The 25,982-nt window shown below is 27.9% G+C and overlaps 1 protein-coding gene across 1 annotated transcript in view; it reads left to right on the top strand.

The window, feature by feature from the left end:
• Positions 1–668: 668 nt before the first annotated feature.
• Positions 669–25,982, top strand: part of LOC107992521 (low density lipoprotein receptor adapter protein 1) — an 83,517-nt gene continuing 58,203 nt past the window's right edge. The window contains exon 1 of the mRNA XM_017048456.3: positions 669–996. Coding sequence (XP_016903945.1) covers positions 954–996 — 43 coding nt within the window. The 5' untranslated portion in view covers positions 669–953. The remainder of the gene's footprint in view (positions 997–25,982) is intronic.

Genomic DNA, 25,982 nt, shown 5'->3' with positions numbered 1-25,982 from the left:
TTTTATTGAATCTAAAAAATTTACAAAAATGAAAAGATAGGAAAGGATAGAAAAATGTAAAAAATGTAATTCTTTCAAAGTTGTAATATAATAATGTAATTTAATATATTTATTACACTACTTTTACACAATATATTTATATATATATTTAGTAACAATTATACAAAAAGAATTTTGAGATATAATTATATCTTATCTTGATGCTTCAAATATTGCAACATGTTTTGTAGAATAAAAAAAATACTAAATAAAATATTTTAATTAAAGAGAATAAATTATTATTTTTTCACTGCTTTTACAGCTTCATTCTTCACATAAATAAATTTTACAATAATTTAATAATAAACAATTCTCTGCAATCGAGACTATACTTTCAAAATATTATTTACTCGATAAAATAACTCGATACTTTTTCATTTTAAGTACATTCAAACTTTATCCGAATAATTCTCTCCAATTAGATTTCCAAAACGATTATTTACGAGACGATTCGATAATTTCTTTCCAGCGCAAAAATTTAAGCAAGGATGGGGCAAGGCCGAGACTCGATTTGTCACTGGGGCGATCGGGTGAAGAGCGTCGAGTGGTCGATCGTCGAGCCTCGATTCAAGAGCACGCGGGGACTGCGAGGCTCGTGCCCGGGTTCCTCTCTTATAAAACTCGACAGTGGGGATAAGTGGAAACGCGTACAAGTCTGGCGAGAGAAGAGAGAAGCGGCCGAGGTTGAGATCGTGTAAGAGGCAGACAGAATTCAACGGACGGCTCGTCGTATCCCGATGTAAACCAGGAGGCGGCACTTCAAGCTCGTTCGTTCACGCACGAGGGCGGTTTTTCTCCGACGAGGTCTTCGATCGAGGCTCCGTGATCGGCGATCGTAACGAGCTTCTCGACATTGGCGCAGTTAACGGCGATCGATTCGAGGGATCGAGGGAATCGACGACCAGGAGACGAGCATGCCGTTCTTCAAGAAACTGAGGAGGTTCTCCAGACACAAGAGTAAGTCCTTTACGACCACTATTCGTTCGATGTAAATTAGAATCTTTCCGGGATTTACGCCACCCACGTGAAAGTGTTGTCCATGGTGGCGATGGTGATCACGTTTTAAGTCAAACATAGAAGATCTATTTCGTGAGATTCGAATGTTATTGAGAAATGATGATTCATTTGCGAAATATAGTAAGTCTGACTTCAAAAATGATTCTTTTTGAACTTGATGAATTGTTTTGGGAAATTATTAGGTGATACGTAGAAAAAAATCTTGAAGAAAATTATAATGAAAATTTATTTTTTATTTTTTTATTCGAATAATGAAAATTTAAAAAATACACTCTGAAGATTTATGTTAATTATATGCGTATGAAGGTTTCATTGAAAGTCGTGAAAAATTGCAATTTTCATTATCTTTGACCGTTCGTAATTAATTAATCGATTTTGATCAGCATGTAACTGAGATAAATTTACAAAATGTATTTTTTAAATTTTTATTAATGACACAGATAAAAAAATTGAAAAAAATGCCAACACTCTTTGTCTGTAATTTAAATTAATTTCGAACAATAGAATGATTAATTTCGACAATCAAATATTTGTACTTAGACAACGAATCGAGACTTTTAAATATATATAGATTATATTTAAAAGTCGAAAAAGTATATTTCATTTTTTGTTACAAATTTAAGAAAATTATGTGAAATTATAGAATGAACATAATAGAAATTCTATAATTTCATTTTCTATTTATAATTGATTAAAGATATTTAATTTACAATATTAGAAATATAAAAATATAATTATATAAGATAATTAATGCAAGATTAGATCACACATGAAAATTATAATAGTTACTTTTAAAAGTAATCAAAAAGATTAATTTTAAATAATCGAAGAATTTCTATTAAGTACTCACTATTCGAATCTATTAAATCAAGTTTAATTTTTTTCATTTCTTATAAGATACTCATCAGAGGTTCAAATTAGATGTCAATTTAATCTCTTCAAAGGTTGTCGCTTCTCTTTTTCCTTTATTCACTCAAAAAATTCGAATCTGATCAACGTTCCTGATTTCGATTTTAACTACCGATCAAAAACTATTTTAATAGTTAATATCTTCAATCTATAGATTGTCTCGTTGAAACGATCAAGTTAAAAATCTTCCTGTGATCATTTAATGGTGATAAAAAAAAAAAAAAAAAAAAAAAAAAGAAAGAAAAAGAAAAAAAGATTTCATAGCTTTGTCCTCGAGTTTGAACTCGTTTTCCACCAGTAATTACATTTTCGTAAGATAGCACGTCGTTCCAGACCGAGTTTCGCGTAATGGAATTCCAACACCGAAGGAAATCTCCGGGGGAAGAAGTTGCAGTCGAGCTCTCGTTTGATTCGACTCTCGTGTTTAACGTAGTTTCAAACTAGTCGCGACGTCCTGTTTTCTCGAGAACGAATCGGCTCATTCACCTATCGTTCTTAAGCATCGTATGAAGCGATACCGGGATGATACGATTTTCTTCGATCTCTCGCGAAATAGGGGAAAATTTGAAATAGTTTGAGACAAATGTAATTGAAACTAAGTCTAATTCATTATATGTATGTTAATTTCACTATACTATTACAATATTGTAAAAAATATTATATTTCATATTTGAATTGATATCTTGAAATACTATTTCTTTGATGCTTGATGCTTAATCACGAACAAATATTATTTATTATTTATCGAATATTATTGAAATAATTATATATTATAATTTTAATTTAAAAATGGAAAATCTTATATTTAGTTTATTAACTTTCTTGTGTCTTATTATTCACAATAGTTCTTTTTATTAGTATTATGTTGTAATAAAGGAAGGTAAGAATCATAATAAGTTAAATAGTTGGAAATTATTTTGAGAAATTTATATTTAAAAATTATGATAACTTTTTTGTACATCTTTATATTTTATATTTTATATTTGGTTTGGGTAGTTATATGAATTGGTATAAAATCATTTTACGAAATAAAAAATTCAAAAATCTATTTTTTTCATCCTTGAAAAAAAAATCAAAATTGTATAAATTATTTTTAAATAATTTAAAAAAAATTTATTTATCAAATACAATACATAAATAATAATTTCTAAAAGATTTTATTAATTTTTGAGGTGCAACAATAATTTTTAATTCCTTATTTTTTTTTAATTTTTTTATTCAATTTATTTAAAGTTGCATATAATAAGTTATTAGCAATAACTGCAATAAGAAATTACAATTACGTAAAATTTAACGATACTGTTTCATTCCTATCAAGAAAAGTGAAATGTTCACAGTATTTATATTTATAGCAATACTATTATATAAATCAAATGGTATTTCAAATTAAATATAAATACTCTCATATAAATAAGCAAATTAAAAATTCTTGCAAAATACTAATTTTCTATAATTTATTCCAAATTTTTCATTCAAGATTATATTCTTATATATTCTCATAATTAGAAATATTATTTGTTAAGCTAAAAGCAAAAAGTAAATCATCGTAAAAAAAAAATAAAGACAATTTTAAAAACTTATGAAAACGCATTCTGTTCTCTATTAGAGATCAGAATCAATTTTTCTTCCTCGTAATAAGAAAGATTGTTATAATTAATTGCGAAAATTTTTTGATAATTACGATATCCTGTTATTATCATCACACGAAATTAAAAAAAAAAAACAATCATATTAAAATCCAAAATTTGTCTTTCACGTTTCGTTCCATCTCGTGTCAAATTTTTCTAATTCCCCTCCTTCCTCAAAAAGGAAGAATAAAAATCGTTTAACTTTTTACTCTTTTCCACACGTTTTTAAAATTTCGCCTAATGCATGCGCAATTGGTGTTGCCGCGAGAACGCTTAATGTCGGTGAAGATTATTCACGGTGCGAGATATCCGTGGACAGATTTAAAATTCATTTTATACATTCAAAACGTCGCGCCTCGGGTAAGTAATCTTGTTAGAACGCTTACTTCCCTGTTCTGAAAGTAAGCGTGCTTAATGTGTACGTATATTTCCTTTCCACGTGATATACGTTTCTTAATTATACCTTTGTCCAACCCTGCGCCCGATTTCCTTTCACCTATGATCGTTACAATCGTCATTTTCTACGCCGATTATTCGAGAGCTTCCCGACACTGCAATTTTCCACCAGCGTGTAATTCCGCTTCGATTTGCGTGATGCAACATTTTCACTTTTCCCTCGGCCGCAAATGATAGGAGACGGCCCGAAACAAATGCATTTCGCCATTAATGGATTGTTGTTGAACAGTTTTCATGGAAGTTTTTTTCACGGATTCTATTTGTATTATGGATCTTTTTTTTTTAAACATGATTCTTACGTTGAAAAATTCCAATAGGTAAAACGAAATTGTTGAAAACGAAAGTTTAAGAAATTGTGGAATATGGGAAATAAACATTTTTCTATTACAGGAATAGATATTTTGTCGATCTTATTTTTTATTATTAAATTTGTTTTTTCTCTATCTTTCGTTTTAAATGAATATATTAATAATAATGGATAGCTTTATTTATCTTTTTTTAACAAACATTTTTAAATAATTCGTTTCCATTCCAATTTTTGTTATACAGATTCTAAGATGTAAATTATAAGAATATATTTTAAAGAAATTCTTAATGATAATGTTTCTTTTCATAAAAGTTTCATAAGATATCCTCTTAAAATATACAGAATGTCTTGCAATGAATAATTGAGTAGGAGATGATTTTATATACAATAATAATGAGTGGAATAGAAAGAACACAATTTTTCCATTTCATCTTCGAATAAAAATTAAAATTAAAAAAAGTTAGAAGTTAAGAACGTAAAAATAAAAGTTTGGAAATTTTTAGTGTACAAGTAAAATTTCTTAGTTAAATACAAATTAATTAGAAGAGATTATTCTACAGAAATTTTAAAAAATTTGAATTTTATTTTATTTATTTCCTTTCTATCCTATTTTTTAACTTTGAACAGAATTTTTTTAAAAAAGTGTTTATTTCGATTGCTAGTTACAAAAATGTTCTTTCATGCAAATTCTCTCTAATGGGGGATTTTTCTCAATAGTAATTTTTCTTTTTTATTATTTATTAATTCATAGTCAGATAGATAAAAATTTACAACAACTCAGCTCAACTGGATAGCTCATAATTTACATAAATTATCCTCTGTTGAAATTGTGGTTACCTTTTCAAGGTCTGCGCGTGACTTCGTTAACAGCTGTTATTCCGCCATTTTTCATCCCACTTTACGGATCAAATTAGTTTCCATTACACGAAATAGACGTATAACAGTCTATTTTTCTGTAAAGAAATCGTTGCGCGAGGAATACCTCGGTTAAAGTTTCAATTAACGTTTAAATTAAAAATAGGGATGCAAATTAATCAAATTAAAAGCGTCGAACCGTTTAATTGGCCGAATCGATTTCACATCTACGTTCCAATCGATCCCTATGACTGTACAATAGAATAGAAACGTTGAATGGGAACATACCCATATCTTCGAACAGCAAAAACAGAAGTATCTTTATCTTTTAAATGCTTAAATTATTAAAATTTGAACATGACCAATAAACTTAAAAATTATTTTAGTTGATTTGATAAATTTTTCATTGATAATATAATTTTCGTTTCCAGCACAAAATATTTCTTTTGAAAAGTATTTTGAAGAAATTTGGATTAAATTTGAAATAGAAAATTATCATTTTGCAGAAATTTTTAATTTTCTCATTTATAATGTTTTAAATATTGAAATAAAACATACTATTGTATTTCAAATAGTAATATAAATACTGTAGATATTTCATTTCTCTTTTCTTTCTGTAGAATAAAACATCCTTAAATTTTAAGTGTAGTTTTAATTTTTATTGTAATCATAAATTTCTTTATACTTTTTTTTTTATTTTTACTTGATTCTCGTGCAAGCACATTTATAAAAAAACTTATTGTTTACTGATATATAAATTCTTATCTTTCTGTGTCATTTTTAGATTCAATCTATTTAGCTTCAAGGATGAGAAATATAAATAAATTCTATTAAATAAATCAAGCAAAGAAATAAAAATTTCAAATTTTTTACATCTAAAAAATTAAAATTTTCAATCATTTGTATATCTGGAAGACAAATTTTTTTAAAACTGATACAAAATAATACAATTTTGATTTTTTCGTTCCACAATATACAATGAAAGTATGAGCAGGAGCAGAAAAAAGGGCTCTGAGTATCGTTAGCCCTTTATCCTTCAATCCGGAGGCGTGGCTCCTTGAGATAAAGCGACCGGTAAACCTACGCTTTGGATACTTTTAAATTTATGTACCTTCTCCCCCCTCAAAAAAAAAAAAGATTTTTTTTCTTCTCTATCGAATTATACAGCACTTTCCATATTCTACGAGGGTAAACGTTTTCGATAAAATTTATTAGAATATTTTTCTCTGACTTGAACGAAGGCTAAAGTCTGAACAAAGATATTGAATTGGTTGTTTTTGTAGGGGGATTATATTGGATAAAAGATTACAATAGTAGAAAAAAATTATAAGATGTTTAATATATATTTCTTTATTTTATATATGATATATATTTAACTCTTTTTTTAGATATGAAAAATGAGATGATTTGTTTGAATTTAAAAGTTCTTTCTTTGACGTTTTTATTCAATTGTTTTAACGGGGTTGATTTGATAAGAATATGAATAATATGGAATAATTATCACATTGACATTTCATAATTTAAATACTTGTAAATGTTCTTTTGAAAGAATACTTGAGTATCAAAGAAAGAATATAAAAAGTATTTTTAATTTATCTTTAGAATGAGCACATAGAGTGAGTTTTTATTATATGCAGTAAAAAAAATTAAATAAAAAATATGAATATAAACTGAACATGAACAAATAAGTTTAATATATTTTTTCATTAGTTTTAGAAAGAAAATTTCATTTTTGATTTTAATGTTTAATAAAAATTTAATATCTAAAATTTAATATCTAGATTATATATATATAAATCAAACGATACTTTTATTATTTTACATTAAATTAATATTTTTTTCGTTTATTTTTTTCTATATTTACTTTATTATTATTCGATTTTCCTTTTAATATTATGAAAATTTATATAATAAATTAATAAAAAATTATAAAACATTAATATACATAAAATCTTTTTACTTATTAAATAATTGATAGAAACAAAAATAGAGTGAAGAAATCAGAATTTAATAAATAAAATAAGATTAAATAACAATCAATAATAATATGTTCATCTTAAGATTATTCATAGAAAATTTCCATGAATAGAAGTACATATTATTGATTATGAAAATAAAAGAAATAATATATCAAAGAAAAATGTTGAATAAAGGTATCATGTTTATAATTCTTTTGTGGTCAAAAGAATATGTATATATAATTATGATATTACACATAGATATTATTACATAGAAGTTGTCATATATAAATATATGAAAAATAATTTTAAAAGTCAGAAAAATAATATGGAAAGAATAAGAGAAGTAGAAAACTTTGTGCAATATTTGAACGAACAATTCTACGTCTTGCTTCGAATTTCAAAGGAGTTACAAGAAAAACTGTCAAAAGAAATTGCAAAGAAAGATGCAAATAAATTTCGAGAAACGTACATTTGCATTTTTCAACGTATTTGTATTAATTTAAAATTCAATTATTGTATATTATATAAATCTTAAATTGGTTTACACTTGCTGAAATTTATGTACAAACAGTTATATAAATCTTTATATTTTATCAACTATCAAATCGAAAATTCTGATTTCAATGAATCAGAAATTTTTATACGTGTGTATACTTAGATACATCGATAGATGTTCCATATGCAATAATTTCGTTTTTAATAAAAAATCTCTTTCATGATTTGCGTGATCTATTTTTAAATTTTCATTCTTTGAATACGATTTCAGTTTTGAAATATTTTTTTATAATAAGATAATAGATGATCGAAATCTAAATAATATATATTAATATTACAATACATCTTATTTTAATATTATTACAATTTTAAGGACTGATTTTAATATTACAATAAAAACAATTAATTCCGTTCATAATATTTTATATACTCAGGAAATTCAATATAAAACAAAATTGAACGAGTATTTACAAGAAGATATATTATATATATATATTACATTTCATTAAATTTACAGTAGAAACAATTCACTGTAGCAATTAAAAAAAGCAACGTGGTGTAACATACGCTCTTCCTTTACTTTAAAAAATATTTTCCAAAGTATGTTATACAGACTGCTTCTTTAATTACTACGTGCTGTTTCTCTGTAAATTTTATAAAAATTATAAAAAAAATATAAGTGCTTACACTTACACCCTTTTTCTGGACATCCGTTCAATTAAACTCTTAATTTCAACAATTTAAAAAATTCTTAATTAAAAACCCGTTAGAACGAGTCTTTAAGGACTCTTTATTATAATTGACCGACTAAAGAGGAAACAAAGGGAATCGCGTATTTTCCTATCTCATCCACGTTTTCTATTTTTACGCTTGATCATCTCTTCTCATCCGATAATGGTTTATTTCGAGAGTTCAGAGCGGTTCGATCGTGCACTTTGTATCGGTGTCACGGTGTTATGCAATTTCTTTCAATGACTGCGCCAATCCGTGGCAGACGAATTGATCTTTGTTCGGTTTCGAGCATCGACCTGACCAGAGGCGCACTACGCAAGCTGTGACGCGACCATTTTCCGATCGCGGTGTCAAGTTCAGAATACAAAGAATCGCATTTCAAAACCAGTTTCCTGGCAGTTTATTGCGTTCTAGTTTTGAATATCGACCACTCTTCCAAGCGATATATATATACACACACACACATATATATATATACAAACTATATCTGTATCCTCTTATGTGTATCGATCAATTTCATTCACACGTAGTAGATTTCTATGTGAAAAAATAAAGGTCACGGCCTTGGAATTCGTTGGATGATATTAATCAAAGGGGTAGAAAAATAGAGTTGATTGTTTGAATTAATAATTGTAATAAGTTAAAGTGGAGTAATTTGAATTAATTTGGAGAGAAATTCGTTTGGAAACAGAAAGAAAGAATGATTTATGAATATAAATTTTTATCATCTAACTTTGTATCCATTCAATTCAAAAAAATTAAAGTAATTTTCGTTTTTGTAAGATACATTTGTACCGCTCGATTTAATTTATTTTCATTTCATTTTTGTGGGTAGGATGAAAATTGCTTTTGTTCTAAATTATAAATTCTTTCGAAATTCTAATGATTTCGATTCATTATTCATAATGCAGTTAATTGTAAATTTTTTAATATATTCTAAAAATTTCTAAATTATACTTTTCTATTCTTTTTTAAATGTAATAACTTGGATATCTTTCAATTTTAATTGTCTTAATTTTAATTTTAAAATATTTTCCTTTTATCACTCATACTCTACATAAAATCATGTATGCATTTAGACTGAAGTATTTAAAGTTTCATCTTATTCGAATAATATTTTTCAAAATATAAATTGTTAGATATGTAGTTTCAATACATATATATATGATCTGAATTCGAATAATGGATATTTTTTTACAAATTAAAATTACTTAGGGAAACATATTATGTAAAATGAAAAAAATTTTTTTGATTTCTATGTGATCTTTATTATAATACGAGCTTATATCCTCAAACATTTCAAACATTTTAAAAAAATATAATTATTATAGATAAATATTTTCATCTCTCATACAAATGGATATAAATCTCTGATTAAATAACAATATTTCTTTAGATCATTGTAACTATATGACTTTATTGAATTATCAACAAGTTAAAAAACTATATTTTTTAAAAATAACTATTTCATTATAAAATCATCATTTAGATACATTAACATAAAGATATGCAAATATATATTTTCCACTTAAAAAAAAACTTAATATTCGCATGCTTCGAAATTATTCCATTTTTATTTGAGATATCTTTTTATACACATACAGTTCTCTTAATTGTGATTCAAGGTAAATGAATCATCCTGTATTTCAAGATGTTAAGGGTTGTTTTTGCTCAACGTCGCCATCTTACCCCAAATTCCTCCATGATGCACAATTTGATATATGTAGTTACTTACGCAGAGCAGTCGTTTGTTACAGTTTAGTCAGTTTCACTATTGTTAATGGAAAATCGGACATTCCGTTGTACAACAAGGAAAGCTATGTTCCATCGAGTAGCCACGACTGACATCCAGTTCTCGTACTGGGAAAACGAATTTAATTTACCGTCGACACGTTCGCGGTGTCGAGTTAAAAATGGTATGAACGAATGCTGTCGGTTTCGTCTTTTGAACAGAAAAAAATTGAATGTACATGGCGATGCTGGTTTACATGTCCTGGTAAAAAAAAAAAAAAGAGAAAAATTTCCATGTATATATAGGAATACATATATCGAGTAATTCCGATTTTTTTTAAATTTAAAATTTTTTTTAAAATCATGTCAACAATTGTCTATCGAGAATTAGTTGGAAGAAATATAAAATTTTTTATTCAAGATATAAAAAAAAATGTAATAATTTCTTAAAGAATTTTTAATAATGGCTCGGTGATCTATAGAGTATCTCTCAAAGTTTTTAAATTAATTAATTAGATTTTTGCAAAACGTTATAATTTTTACTTACAATGAAAATGAAATAATAGCACGTTACATTATTATCATTACATAGAAAAATTTCTATAATATTAGTTAATGATGATTAATCTTTGAATTATTAATATTAATATTAGTTAGAATTAATATTAGACTAATCATAGTCACTCTGTGACTAATCATAACTTTTCGTATTTCTGAATATTATTTCCAAATATATTCGTTAAATATTCATAATGCGTATCTCTGATTTCGAAATAGTCGTTTAACTTCTACTCGTCTAATCCGATTATTACACATTTTAAATGGAACCACTTGAAGTTAGTTACGTGAAATAATATTCAATCATTCTTACTTAAATAACATCTGTCAGGAGTTCGTTCGATATTTATCATAGTTCATTTCATTCAGGAAATACACTTTTGAACATTTTTGAAAACTTGTTCAAATAAACAAATTTTATTTTATTCCTTTTTACGACGAAGAATCGCCTTCCGTTTGATCGGCAGGATAGCCTGTATATCTCATACGTTTCTTTATGCCCGATTTTCACGTTATTTCGCTTCAACCTCTTCTTTGAAAGAGCTCCGTTCGACTTTTTCAAATGTCGTCCCATTGAATATTGTTCGTTCTTTCTCGAAGTTGGATTCTTGTCTACGCTACGAGCGTCTAATTTTACGGAACGTGTTTGCAATTTCTAGGTTGGTTCAAGCGAAGCGACACCATTATGTTCTTCGTCCTGGCACCCATCGTGCTTAATTTCGAGGCGTTATGCTCCCCTCTGTTCTTTCCACGTTTCCTAACGCGCGCGCATTCCATCTTAACATTGTTCAACGTCCACATACTGTGAAACAGAGTCAGACTACGGGGACATGTTTGCAACGATATTTTAAACCATGTCTTACTGCGTGTCGCGTGCTTTTCAACTCGATTCTGCATTCCTGTCAGCGTTCTCGATTAAACGTACAATTTACTAAATTGTCATGTAATATCTTGTTGGATATCGTTGCAGAAAGATTCACGCAATTTGATTTTTCCCGAGGCTTCGAGTTCTGACTAATATACAGGTGTATTTCTCGTGACGCTTAATTAAGAACAATAGTTATAGCATTTAAAAGTTTTCACAATTTGCACGAATTCAAATAATAATTCTGTTTTATACGAAATATTTTATGTAGATTATAATGGATTGTATTGCGGAACAATTTTTTTATTCGTGGAAAATCAAATTTGAGAGGGTGAAATCAATTACTCAATTTAAAATTTCTGTATTATTTTTTTTAAAAATATCTTGTAAGGATACGAGACAGAGCGAAATTTTAAATTATAATATATAAGACGTAATATATCTTTTTTACATTTTTAAACTAATTATATAATTTTAGTTTTATTGTTATAAAAAATAATTACAAATTAAATTATAAATACAAATACACATAGAAAAAAACAAATAAAAATTTAAGATTGATTTTATCAATTTTATGTATATATATTTTTATTAAAATCAAATTCTTTAAAATAGATAAATCTTCTTGTAAAATAGCATATGAAGATTTTTATAACTGACTGTAAAAAATTTAATATTTAAACTTCAACTTGAAATAAAGAATCTATTAAAATGCTAAATTGCAAGAAATATAGAATCCAATGTTTTATTTATCATGATATATTCACAATACAAGATGAAAAAATAATAGATGAATAAATTTCAGCGCTAGATATAAATTTTAATATTTACAATTTTTCCAATTCTACAAATAAATTTATATTCTTGTGGGATGATATCGCAGAATCCTGTGAGGACCATTTAGACTCTTATCACGTGATTCTTTTTCATTTACAGCTTTTATCCAGAAGAAACATTGATGTTTCGCTTTATCCACTTTATTTTATTTTTCTTTGGTTTATAGATTTCCCTTTTACAATTTTATTTCGAAAGAAATAACTAAATATAATTCACATTTTAATTATATAACATGTGAAGCTTCATTTGTTCATTTATAAATTTATTGTTATGTAATATTTTTATAAATATCTTTTCTAATGAATATCAAGTTGCATTGATTGTGCATTAAAAGACATTTATTTAAAAAAATTGTGTAAAATTTCATCTATAAAAAAAACTAATATTAGAATCTTTATCGAAATCATTCATTCATTTTTTGTTATAAGTATAATAACAACATAATAATATAACATGATATAAGATTAGTGATATGAATGAATCAATTGCATAAGAAATCTTTTATCCCGTGTAAAATTTTATTCATAATATTAGTGTATATATATATGTACGAAAAAATGGAAGAGAAAATGTGTGTAAATATATGAAAAAAAAGATTTTATTTTAAAAAAACAGCGAAAAATTTTTGCAAATGGCACGTAACATTTGAGTTATAGAAATCGTTATATTTTTATTTTTTTTTTTAATCAGTCATTATTTTTTATTGTACATGTGAGAATTTTTTAATATCTCTGTATAATCCATTCCAACATGTGTACGAAATATAAAATATTAAATTTTGTGATTAAAAAAATAAGATGATTCATGTTCTCTCAGCACGATTAAAATTTTCGATTAAAATTTCTTCAACTAGTTTGTAAAATTATATAAGAAATCGATATTTGAAAAAATAAAAGTTAAGCTATTTCATTAAGGTTAAACTCAGCAGAGTTAAATTTCATTCAAGCAGAACGATTTTTAAACTCTTTTAAATACTTTAAATGACTTTAATGTAAATTGAATTTTTTTAAAGGTTAATTCGAAGAAAAAAAATTACAGTTTTACGTAGTGTTATTTTATATTTTTGTCAATCCAATTACTTTCTTGTCATATCATTGCATAACCATGTTGATTTAGAAATCGAAATCAAAATAAATCAATCAAAATAATACCCAAGTATCGCACCGACAAATCTCGAGATCTGTCATTTCTCTCTGGATAAATAGACCTCTATGCCGACGAGAGAAGTGCAATAACTCTTCCAAAGTGCGAAAGAAGACGTCTGACATGGTTACAAATCACGCACCATCTTTATTATGATTCCTCGACAATTTCGTATGCCGCAAAATTATTATTCTCGCCCTTATCCCGCCAAATCCTCGAATTATTTTCCCCTACCTACGTTTTCGTTGAAAATTGCTCGACTCTCTTATTGCAAAGTGAGGCGAAAGCTAGGCACGATGGTGATACATAACCTCTTCTCCGTTCGAAGAGAAAGAAAAGTCGCGTAAACTCGTACCAACAGGAAACGAACGACTATTCCGACCACGATTTCGTGTTGAGAATTTTAAGGATACCAACTGTCAACGACCTCCGTGCAAATGTATATATAGTTATTTTTTCCCGCGAGATACGTACTTACGTACCGCCGTTGCACGCCGATGTACTTACTACAAAACTTGTACACGTTCCGCCGTGAAGTGTGCCTTTTTTACCGACCGAGTAAAACCGTAGGATATATCAAGGTGAGATTAAAATCGATTTATCAAGGTGAAAATCTACCTACATGGCGACGCCATCGTACCTACGTGATGTAAATTGAAATTCGCTTGGAAAATAAATGCGAGAGGCGGCGCGAGGCCACGGATATCGAATCTGGAGGGCCGATGGCAACCGAGAGGAATGTCAATTATGTAAATTTCGTCGAAGAGCGAAGTGGAATCGTAAAAAGCGGGAAAAACATCGCGGTGGTCTAACTGGGTTGTTCGACGATCTTCTTATATCATAATTGGAAGAGTTTTTGGAAAAAGGGAAAAAGATTTGATTAAATTGTGTTGAAAATTTTAGTTTTAATTTTTTTTTTTTTTTTTTGATATTATATTGTGAGAGATTACGCGAACTCGACTAACAAGACGTGTCATTAAAACTGACGAAAATCTTGTTTTTGATAAAACTCTGGGTGTACGTAAAGTGTAATTGGATTATATCGAAAAAAATTTTTTTTTAGCAGAATATCACTTTGAAAAAATGAAATCAGTTTTTATACTTTCAATATTTTTCAATATAATTTTATAATTTTAGAAATAGAGTAAAATTTGAAATTACAAAATGTTCAAAATTTTAGTGTTTTTATTATATTATTGTAAAAATATTCTCAAGCGAAATTGTATTTAAAATATGAAAAAAATATTGAAAATTTGAATTGTTGATTTCAATATGTTCTAAATAATAATTTATAATTTATTATACTCTATGTGCACATGAATTTTTATTAATTCTTTGTCTTAAAACAATATCTTTGACGAAAGAAAAATTTTTTTATTAAGAATTTTAAATATTTTTATTATTTTATTTTAGATCATTTTGTATACATATTGAAATTAAATAATTTATTACAATTAAATTATTTCTTAATTCGTCGTTTTACATTAAATTTTAAGACGAGAAATTAAAATCAAAAATTTTTAAATTAGATTAATACTCTTATAAAATTCAAGATTAGAAATTCAATTTATTTTCACTCTAAATTTCAATATCCTTACATATTTTAAATGTAATTTTGTCTAAAAATATTTTTCATGGCTGATTGATAGAGCACTAACATCTAAACATGTCATATACAAGCCATTTGTTTGAAAATTTCATGCAAATATTTTAAAAATTAATATCTCGAATATTTTCAGGAAAAATATTAAATAAAAAAATTTCATTGTTTCAATGAAATGTAATTCTTTATCTTTTATTCGTCTAATATTTTTCAAATTTGGAATTATTAAACTGTCTTTTCTAAAATAAAAATATGATTAATTTTCTTCATAGAAATATTAAAAAAAAAATCTCAAAAGAAATGAAAAATAAATTTTAAAACAGATTGTACTATTGTTTAATAGAAAATAGAGGATATTTTAAAAATATGTTAGAGATAATTATATAAAATTATTGTAAGTATGATTTTGTGAAAAAGTCGCATAAAGAAATTATATTATTATTAATTTTACACTTGAAAAAGTTGTAAAAGTTTCATTTGTGTCTTTTAATTTTTCTTTCTTTATTTTTGAAAAACATTTTTATTTTATTAAATATCTTTTTAGAATAAAAAAAGAGAAAAATGTTTCATATATAGAAGTTTTTTCTCTTCTTTTTTCCCCTGTAGAATAAAAATCTACTAAAATAAAAATATATTTTTTTCATCGAGAAAAAGTTGATCTTCAAACTACTTTAAAAACATTCAACAAATAAAGAATAAATAGTTGTATTTTTCTTTCCAAACCTTGTGAAACTTTCGTATTTAACATTTTTCCTGAAAATACGTTGTTTTCAGGATATTTGCATGTGAAGCTTTCAAATGAACATCCTGCATTTAAAGTTTCTCGTCCCTCTTATACCATTGCAAAGTTATATTTAACGAAAAAGAAGGTAGAAACTTCAAGAGAACCATTCCACCCTTTCAGCGTGATATTCCGTTATGAAAATTCGCACATTTAATCTCGATATTCGGTATTTTACAGTAATTACAAACACCACACTTACAATATTTGTTAATTGTTAATTTGCAATTTGATAATTTTAAATTTTAAAATTATGTATAATAATTATCGAGATCGACATCTTTCGGATAATTTAATTTTATTTAATATTTAATAATATTTAATAATATCTTTAGAATTTTAATTTTCGACATTGTTTTACCGTGTAATTTGAAGTTAAGAATAAAAAAAAAAAAAAGAAAACAACGCTCATCCCATGTACTTACTCAAAGAGACAATTTGCACGTTCGTGCCTCTGGCATAAAGAAGACGATATTATAACTATGTTTGAATTGTTAATTAAGTTTCTCTTGAAGAACTTTGTTGCTTCTATAGAGCGTGCAATATGAATTGATTGCATGTACTGTCACTTTGGATGTAATTTAATACAGGTACATATTTTAATAATTTTACGGAATCTCTTTCCATAAATCAAAGGAAAAAATGGCGTGAATTTCTTCTTTCCACTTACATATTCATTTTTACGAATTACATATTTCGTTACTTCTTTCTAACTCCACTTTTATTTTTTAATTATTATTACTTCTCTTTTTCTGTTATTCTTCTTCCCTATTTTTCTTTTCTTTATTAATACAGGCTTCTTTTAGATGAATCATTCCATATTTTGAGGAAAACAATACATTCATTATTATCTTATTTTTTTGGGTATATATCAGATTGTATTTTTAATATACAAAAAAAAAAGTATACTAAATAATTTCAATTTCATTCTCTTGTTTCTTTTGCACAATTCTTTAAAACAATTCTGTAGCAATCTCAATTAAATCGTCCAACATCAATTAAATTTTATTTCCACTACTATAATAATCACACTAGCGTGTGAATATACTTGCAAGCACGAGAGTTGACGTACAAAAATATCGATTGTCACGTTCTTTCACACCATTATCTCACCAACTTTTGCGTGCGTGCTTTTAAAGATGTTCTAAAATTTATATAATACCATTACATTTAATTTTTCTTCCAAATTCTTCCTCGTCATCAAAATACAAGAATAATAATAATAATCTATCGAGATTATTTTATTTCTATCATCCCCGAATAATAGAATTTTATAGGTCGTTCTCCCGGAACTGTTCAACAATTCGAAATATATCATTCACCCGTGTTCCTAAGTCTGCGAGCACGGATAAGAAAGCATCCAGACTACTATATAAAGTGTAAATACTCGAGAGACAAGGAAATAACACTGTTGACCACATCGCTCCCCCCTCCATACTCCCTATCCCTCGAGAAATTACTCGTCCTCTGCCTTTCTCTAACTTTTTACCCCATCTCCTTCTTCCCCTCTCCCCCTGGATAAAAAGCATTCGTTGCTTTCCACGAGATTTACGACTTTTTCGTGGTTCTTTGGAATCCGCGTCGTCGAGAAGAGAAGAGCCGACTCGCAAATCAAAGGGGAAACACGGGCGCTATCTTGGTTCGTTTCCATCTCCTCTTCGTCGTCTGCTGCCGATTCATGCTTTAACGAAGAAGAATGGCAGGATACGTGGAGGAGGAGGAGGAGGGAAACGAGCTTACCAAGCAGCGAGTAACAACAGTCGCCTGTATTTCGATCGCTTATTATTTCGAGAAGTTTTACGGTTCGAAGATACTCTTCTTTTACTGGCTTTGGAAAATTTCATCTCCGCTTATCTTGGATTGGAAACTCTTTGGTGTCTGATTGCGGACATTAGTTTTGGGAATGAAGAAGAATTGAAACTCGGAAAGAAAAAAAGAAGGGGAAGGAAAAGGGAATTTTTAATTCGAAGAAGTTTAAATTAATGGCTTTTTTGGGGTTGCATTAAAGGATATGTTATAGTAATAAATATATCATTATGATATATTATATATATTGTCTGTAGAAAAAAATAATTACAATTTTTCTCGATAATTTCTGTCCCTGAAATATAACAATTTTTATATTTATATTGATTTTCAGTTTCAAGTATAATATTTCGATACAGAAATATTTTATTAATATCGAGAGGTTTACATAAATATCTGTAATAAAATTTTCTAACCTCAAAATAAGAAATTTCGATTGAGAAAATTTTGATACAAGTTGAAATAAATAAAATGAAGAAATATTTATAAAGTATAAGCAAACATCAATTATAAAAGTATCAATTGTACGCAAATGTTATTTATTATTTATATCCCACGTAAATGAAACATTTATTTTTTATTTAATCGAAACGCAATAAACATCGAATACACTCGTGTTCCATATTTCTTATTCCTTAAACATCGATGCAAATATAATAATCGAGATAAATAAAATATTTATTTTTCGTTTTTAATTGATGCAACGAATCAACAAAATATCGAATATACCTATACTTTATTTTGCATTTCTTATTCCCGAGTGAAGTTTAAATTAGATGTAGAGAATAGATCGAGTTATATATCTTCTTATATTATACACATTATATATAATAATACATTATATTGCTCACCTATTCCGTCTCCATTTGAATTGATATTAAAATAGAGTGTCAATACATATTTGCAGAATACTTTTGATTGACTCTAGAGTCTAGAATAAACGTTTGTTCATTTGTTTAAGCACTTCGAGTTGAAGATGAAACTTGACGATTATCACTCGCTTCATCTAAAGTAAATTCAAATCGCAGCAAGCTGTAATACATTTTCGTAATACAGTTTCACCAATATAATCAACGACAATATTAAAATTAAGAGCAGCTTATTATTACCTAAAATACTGACACTTGAATGAAATATTCTTCTGAAATGGCGAAAGTAAAGCTTTTGAGTTCGACTCGACGAGAAAAGATATCGACGATTCACCGACTGGTACACATTCGCAAGGTAATTAGGCAAGGCGAGGGGGAGCAGGATGCTTAGGCGTGGATGGAAAAGTTTCTTTCACCGTGATTAATTGGAAAGAAACGAGACGAAGGTCGAAAGTTTTTCCGTAATCTCGATGCTGCGCAGGGTATTCGAGGTACGTAAAAAATTTAAGGGATGATTTCGAAAACTTAGTATCCGCGCGAGAAAAGAATGAGAGATTATTTACAGAAGAGCTGGTTTAAATAAAAATATATAAATTATTCTCTCTCTCTCTCTTCTTTCCTCTTATACAAAAATTCAACTTTCGATGACCCTATCCCTGACACGCCTCGTACAATTTTCCTTCGAAACAAAAATTCGATTGTTGCATCAGCCGAGTTCGTATTCGCGTTTAGCCCAATTACCTGCATCCGACCGCACTCGTCCATTCTTTCCACTTTCCGTCTTCATCACGTCCCCTCCACCCCCTCGCCCCTCCCCCAGCTCGTTGGACGCACTGTAATCAACCAAGGCAAGACACGAGTCGCGTTACACTTACACACTTCCAGCCCTGAATTCTTTCGCGTGCCTTTCCAACGCGAGAGACTGCACCAGAAGTTGCATCAGCCGTCTCGTCGGCTCTCGAATATGCGCGCTCCACCTGCAGCGACCTAACGGTCGCAACGCTTTTTCTTCTCTCCTCGATCGATCTTCTCCATCTCCTCCTGTTTCTCAGATCGATCATGAAATATTAAAATTCGACCAATTGATGTCGCAAGGTAGAGTCGTTCGATCGTTAAAAAAAAAAAGAGAAACGTCGTTAAAATGTTATTATAAATGATATTATATTGTAAGGAAATTCTTCTGCTTTGTATTGTTGCGGTTATATTTTTATTAGGTGATCGTTGTTTCATAAGCCTGGTTTATAAAACTTTGATAAAGTTCCTAGATTTAAAAGTGGTATTAAACAAAAGATAAGATTAAGTTCCAAGGATTAAGAAGGAATAAATACAATATAAAAGAATATGATAAAACTTTAGGTTTTTAGAGATTTACAATTAAGGAAAGCAGGATATTTCTTCAATAAAATAATGTGTTTCTTGAAAAGGGGATTAAAAACTTGTTTGAGAATTGAAAAATGTATTATATTTCAGAAATCTTGAAGAAAAGTATTTAATTATTAGTTGTAATTGTAAATATTATATTTAATACTTTTCCACGTCCATGTAACTGTTTTTATGTATGTGTATTGAAGTTATTAATTGTATGATTATGCTTTTCCATTGTTGTCCTTGATAATGAATTATTTCTTTTTTATTCACTTCATTAGAGACACTTAATATTCTTACGCGTTTCATATTATAGAGTCCCCATAGACACAGAAATCCCCTTTCATCATTTCACAGCATTCAATAGCACAAAAAAACTGCAACCATCGTACATTTGCATTTGGATTTGAAGCGAATTCACTAGTGAATCTTTAATACAACTTATACACTCATATCACAGATAAAATATAGCATAAATGTATCTTCAACTTTTCAGATGGATAAAAAAAAATAATAGTAAAATGGAATATAACGCTACATTTTACATTTTAAACGTGTCAAGACTTTGTATAACTACTGTAATCAAATCAATTTTACGCGTTTCATATTTATATTCATATTTATAGATTCCCCATAGGTATAGAAATCCCCTTTCATCATTTATCAATAGCACAGAAAAACTGCAACGATCATACATTCGCATTTGGATTTGAAGCGAATACACTAGTGAACCTTTATAACACAACTATATATACATTCAGATAAAATACAGCATAAATGTGTCTTCAACTTTTCTGATAGATAGAAAGATAACATTAAAATGGAATATAATTACAATTTTATATATAAACGTCGAATCAAATCAATCAAATTTCCATATAATATAATCGCTAATAACAATACACGAATTCTCATAAAAATTATATACAAATGCAATAACATTTTACATATCCAGTTTTCAGATATTCGCAATTTGAAAAAAGTACTTCTTTTTCTTTCAAGAATATCCTTATTCCACGATTATATTGATTTTCTAAAATGAATAACAAGCAAAATCTTTCTTGAGTTTATACAACAAGTACTTGGAAATCGAACTACGTACTTAGTATAGATTTTTTTTCCCCCGATTCGAGTTATCGTCGCTTCACAATATCTCTCCTCGCTCTCGTTTCTCGACAAAGAGGCTTATTATCGCGTTATGTTTGATAGAAAAGTAAACTCGATCGGTGAGCAGATTCTCAAAGTCTCTCGAAGAGGAAAGACGACAAAGGGGCTCCTCTTTTTTCCTTTTTTTTTTTTGCGGCTGCGAGATCTTTGGCCGGTTCAAATCTCGAAGACGAGGAGGAGTTTCGTGCAGCTAGGAGTCGAAACAAGTAAAAGGGACCAAAACGAACCGACAACCGGACTGGATCGTCGGTGAAGAGGATGAAGATGAAGAGGAAAGGTGGAGAAGCTTCGGTGAAAAAGGAGAAAAATGATTGAATCGACAGGGGAGAGGCGACATTGGCCTCTAAGAGGAGACGAGAGAGACAGAGAAAATAGCAGTGGAGGAAAAAAATGGCGGGAGTCTGGAACACAACGCACAATCGTTTTTCTTCGGTTTCGTCAAGTTTATTCGATTTTGTGTAACAAAAGTTTCTAGATATTATTCCCTTGATTGACTGGTTTTACAACGTTAAGGATATTCTATTTACTTATTTCTATTTAAGGATATTAAAGGCAAAGAGAAAGAGGCAAAGGGAAAGTGATAAAACAAATAATTAATAGATATGAAATAGATATGACGTGAAAAAAAAGCTTGATAATGATATTGCCATTAAAAAAATTGCGAAAAAGTACAACTTAATAATGTAATTATTCGCTAGAGTTGTTTTAATCCAATGTTTCCCAACTCTGGTGGATTATACGTAAACTTTCTTTTTATACGCAAATACAATCTTGGATAAATAAATTCAGATTAAATTTAATAATAATATTTCAACAAAAGAATTCTTAATTAGCTAATCTACAAATTAAAGGTACATATCCATGTTTTAAAATACCAATAAACGTTAAAAATTAATTTTAAAGAATTTAGGAGGCAAACTTTTTTCGCTATTAAAATATATATATATAAAATCTTTGATTTCTTGTTTATTTTGATTATTTTAATCGCGGAATATATGTAAATTCGCAATATTCAAATCGACCCGTCCATTCGATTCGCGTTGAAGTGTACACGAAGATTTTTCTCATTTGAAAAAGGGATCCCGTTTTTCTTCTTCCCTTCCGATATTTCCTTTCAAATAAGTTTCGAATATCGGCGAATCTCGCTGCGTAAAGGCATCTTATACATTCGAACAGCGAGATTCACCACGATCGAATTTTCGTTTCAAAGCACGTGCAAACGCTGGCTATGTCTCCCAGAAAATTTCCAATCAACATGATAACGAGATTATGTGTATATCAGCTGTAGAATAGAAAACGAGCGCGCAAGAGTACTCGTAATTTCATTTAATAGATGGAGACCTTTAAAAAGATAAAAAGCGAAATTAAGGGGGGACAACGTTATTTCAACCAGTAAATTTTCTTCGAGGAAATCCCGAATTTTCTAATATTTAATTACGAGTTTATAATTTTTCGTGTCGAAAGAAAATGTGTCTTCGAAATTTGTGTGATTCTGCATGCGAAAATAAGAGAAATAAAGTTTTTTTTAAAGCTTCGTTTTAATAATAGATCATCAATTTGAATATTTTTCGAACAAGTAATATTATTTTTATAATTTTATGAATTTAATGTTCTTCGAAGTAAAATTTGTTGATTCCTTATTAAATATTATATAAACAGTTTTTCTTTGTTTTTGAGAAAATTGAAACTGAATATTAACGAATATTAATCGATGTGAAATTTCAGATTCAATTTTTTCGAAAAACTAATTTTTCGATGAAAAAATTTGTTTTTGTATTTTTTCGCTTGTATCATCACGTAAATTAGAATTAAAAACTTGATTTTTATCTACTTGAAAACGAAGCTTTAAAGAAAAATTGTTATTATTCTTCTTCCCTTTATTTTGCACCAAGTGGTCGATTGGATCAATTCTAAAAAACCAAAAGAAAAATTGGTAAAATGTAATATTAATTGAGATTTAATTACATTATTTGATTTTTATTTACAAGATTTTTATATAACTTGTAAATAAATTGTAAGTAATTTAGATTAATGCATTAAACGAGGAGGCAGAATGAGAAAAAATGTGATGGAATATTTTCCTTGTTAGAGTCGACATTACAGATATTGTCTATGAATATATTAAGACTCTATATATGTGCACAGTCTAATTGGATTGGACGTTAAATTCATTTTTTTAAATTAAACTTTTTTCCTACACGTATAAAAAAAATTTTTATCCGTTCACCAATTACGAGAAAAATTGATCAAGTTACGTGATTCATACAAGCTTACTATATATAAAATTTACAGTGAAATTTATTCAAAGTTCTATCTTTTTAATTTGTAAATGTAATTATTTCCTATTTGTTATTCGAAATATATTTCACTATTTATAACGTGAAATATGTAACTCGATAGAAGAAATATTTTTATAGATAAATGTGTAAATTCAATTAATTTTTTTCAATAAAATCATATATTTTTTAATACATTGATCGATGCAGTTGGTTATTTCTCATGAAAAATTATTAGTTTACTTTTATTTTAATTTTATTAAATTTAATTTATAGAAGACAAGAACGAATGAGCACAAGGATATTGTTTCGCATTATTTTTCATGTATTGAATTTTATAAAATTAAAGTTAAAATATTTTTAAAATTAGTGTTTTTTTTTTTTACTATAATTTATAATAGAATTTCGTTTTAGAAAATGATTGTATAACTGCATTGATTGAAACAAAAATTTTATTTTAAAAACAAATTTAATCACATATTTTTTAAGAACATACGAAAAATTGTTTAAATTAAATTATTCTTTCGTACGAAAACGGTGCAAATACTATTAAAAAAATTTTCAAACAACGAAATAATTACATTTATAAATTAAATTAAATTATGTCTTTTATATAAATATTATTTACACATACTCACATATACATCAATTATATGAAATACTATTTAGAATCATTTAAAAATCAATCCTAACTCGATGAATAATCAAATGTACAAGAATGTATGTATAAAACAATCGAATAACAGATTTCAAAAGTTGCAGCAAACATGCAAATTCACAATTCGTTAAAGTTATACAAAAAGAAAAAATAAAAATAACTAGAGAGAAAACCTCTCCATAGAAATATAAAATTTTTATATGAATTTCATTCATACCTATCGTAAAATCCATTGTTTCGAGCACAATATAAATTTCTAAATAACGTACAATATAAATAAATGACTATAATTCCAAAGCAAAATTATTTACAAAAGATCGAGTAAAAATAGATTTCAAAGGTTGCATCAAACATAAACAATATCCCACAATTTGTCAAAATTATACAGAAGAAGAACTAAAAAGAGAGATGTTTTCATTCGTTATATGTACATTTATTTACATATATAATATATAAATATAACAAATATAGACCGCATATGAAATTCATTGTTTCGTAAGCGTAATTTAAATTTCCAAACAGCGCGCGCAGATTGTTTACAAGAACCACAGAAAAAAAAAAAAATGCCGGCAAGAAGTTCGGTAAGGGAGAGAGTAAGTTGGGGCGGCATAAATATTCAATGGCAACGTACCGACGTATCAACACCACTTGCCAAGCTCTAAACTAGTTTTAGCCGGGATTACGTTCTACCTTGGAAGACATGGTAGCCGCTTGTGATTCGCGTGTTCCAGGTTTACAATACTGCCGTTTCGCCCGCCCCGCTGCCAGGCAAATTTCCAATTTTCTCGCGTCACATCTCCGCTTGGAAAATCTGCACCTGTGTTATACACACAAATCGTACACGGTGTTCCTTCGTTGAGTCGAGGATGCACCTTTGGAATAGTTGAAATAATTCACACGTATTATCGATCGATCTACCATACCGACTATTCGACCGAGAAATTCTATGCAATTCATATTCGAGATTGCTTCGACGGGTGCCGGCGTCACTCGTAAATCTTATATCACCTTCTGTCTTATGAAACTTAAGATATTAGGATTCAAGAATTATTGGAAAAATAGAATATGGGCGAGAGAAAGTCATCATATTTAGTGATAAATTATATTCAGATTAATTATAATTAAATACGTATTTATTATTTAATTATTAATTGGATTACAGTATGTTTAATTTTAAAACAGTTTTATACGTTTATTTTAACTGTTCGAGCGTTATGATTTATTGCAGATATTATATTCATTTTTATACGTTTATATTCTTATTAGATTATTCCGACATATACGCTGAATAAAATAATACATAAATACATTCGTAATGCGCGTATGTATAATTTCTGTGGTATGGTTTTGATTTCATGATATATATTCATAACTACTTAAGAGGTTAATTCCTCAAGCATTAAATAATAACGCGTAACATTATTGAAAAATTAATGAAGAAATAAAATAACGAAAATTAATAAATCAATAATGTAATTCACATATAGTGTTACGAATATTTTTATTCATTTTTTGGAATTTTAAAAAAATTTTGCAGAACAGCAAATTATACTAAAAAGCCAATTTTGAGTGCGTTTATATTTTGAAATCTTTTTTAGTAATCTTGCTAAAAAAAATGTTGTTGAGTTTAGGATAAGAAAAAGGGATTCAGAATCGTAGTTAGAACCAGGTAGTTACGACCCATCAATCTACAAGACACAGTGACATTGAAACATTGATCTTCCTTGCAGAGACTAAGGATAGAATTTGTTCTTTCGTAAATCTTGAACAAGGGTTCAAATCATGATGAATGATATTTTGAGGAACATTCTTCAAACACAAAAATTTGACAAAATATGTCGAACTTGATTTAAGATATAATCTTTAATATATAATATATTGTTTCTACAAATTTTTAGATATAAATACATCATTCACAGTTTAT

Source organism: Apis cerana, linkage group LG3 (assembly GCF_029169275.1).
Source record: "Apis cerana isolate GH-2021 linkage group LG3, AcerK_1.0, whole genome shotgun sequence".
Lineage (NCBI taxonomy): Eukaryota > Metazoa > Arthropoda > Insecta > Hymenoptera > Apidae > Apis > Apis cerana.
This window is presented reverse-complemented; position numbering and strand designations above follow the sequence as displayed.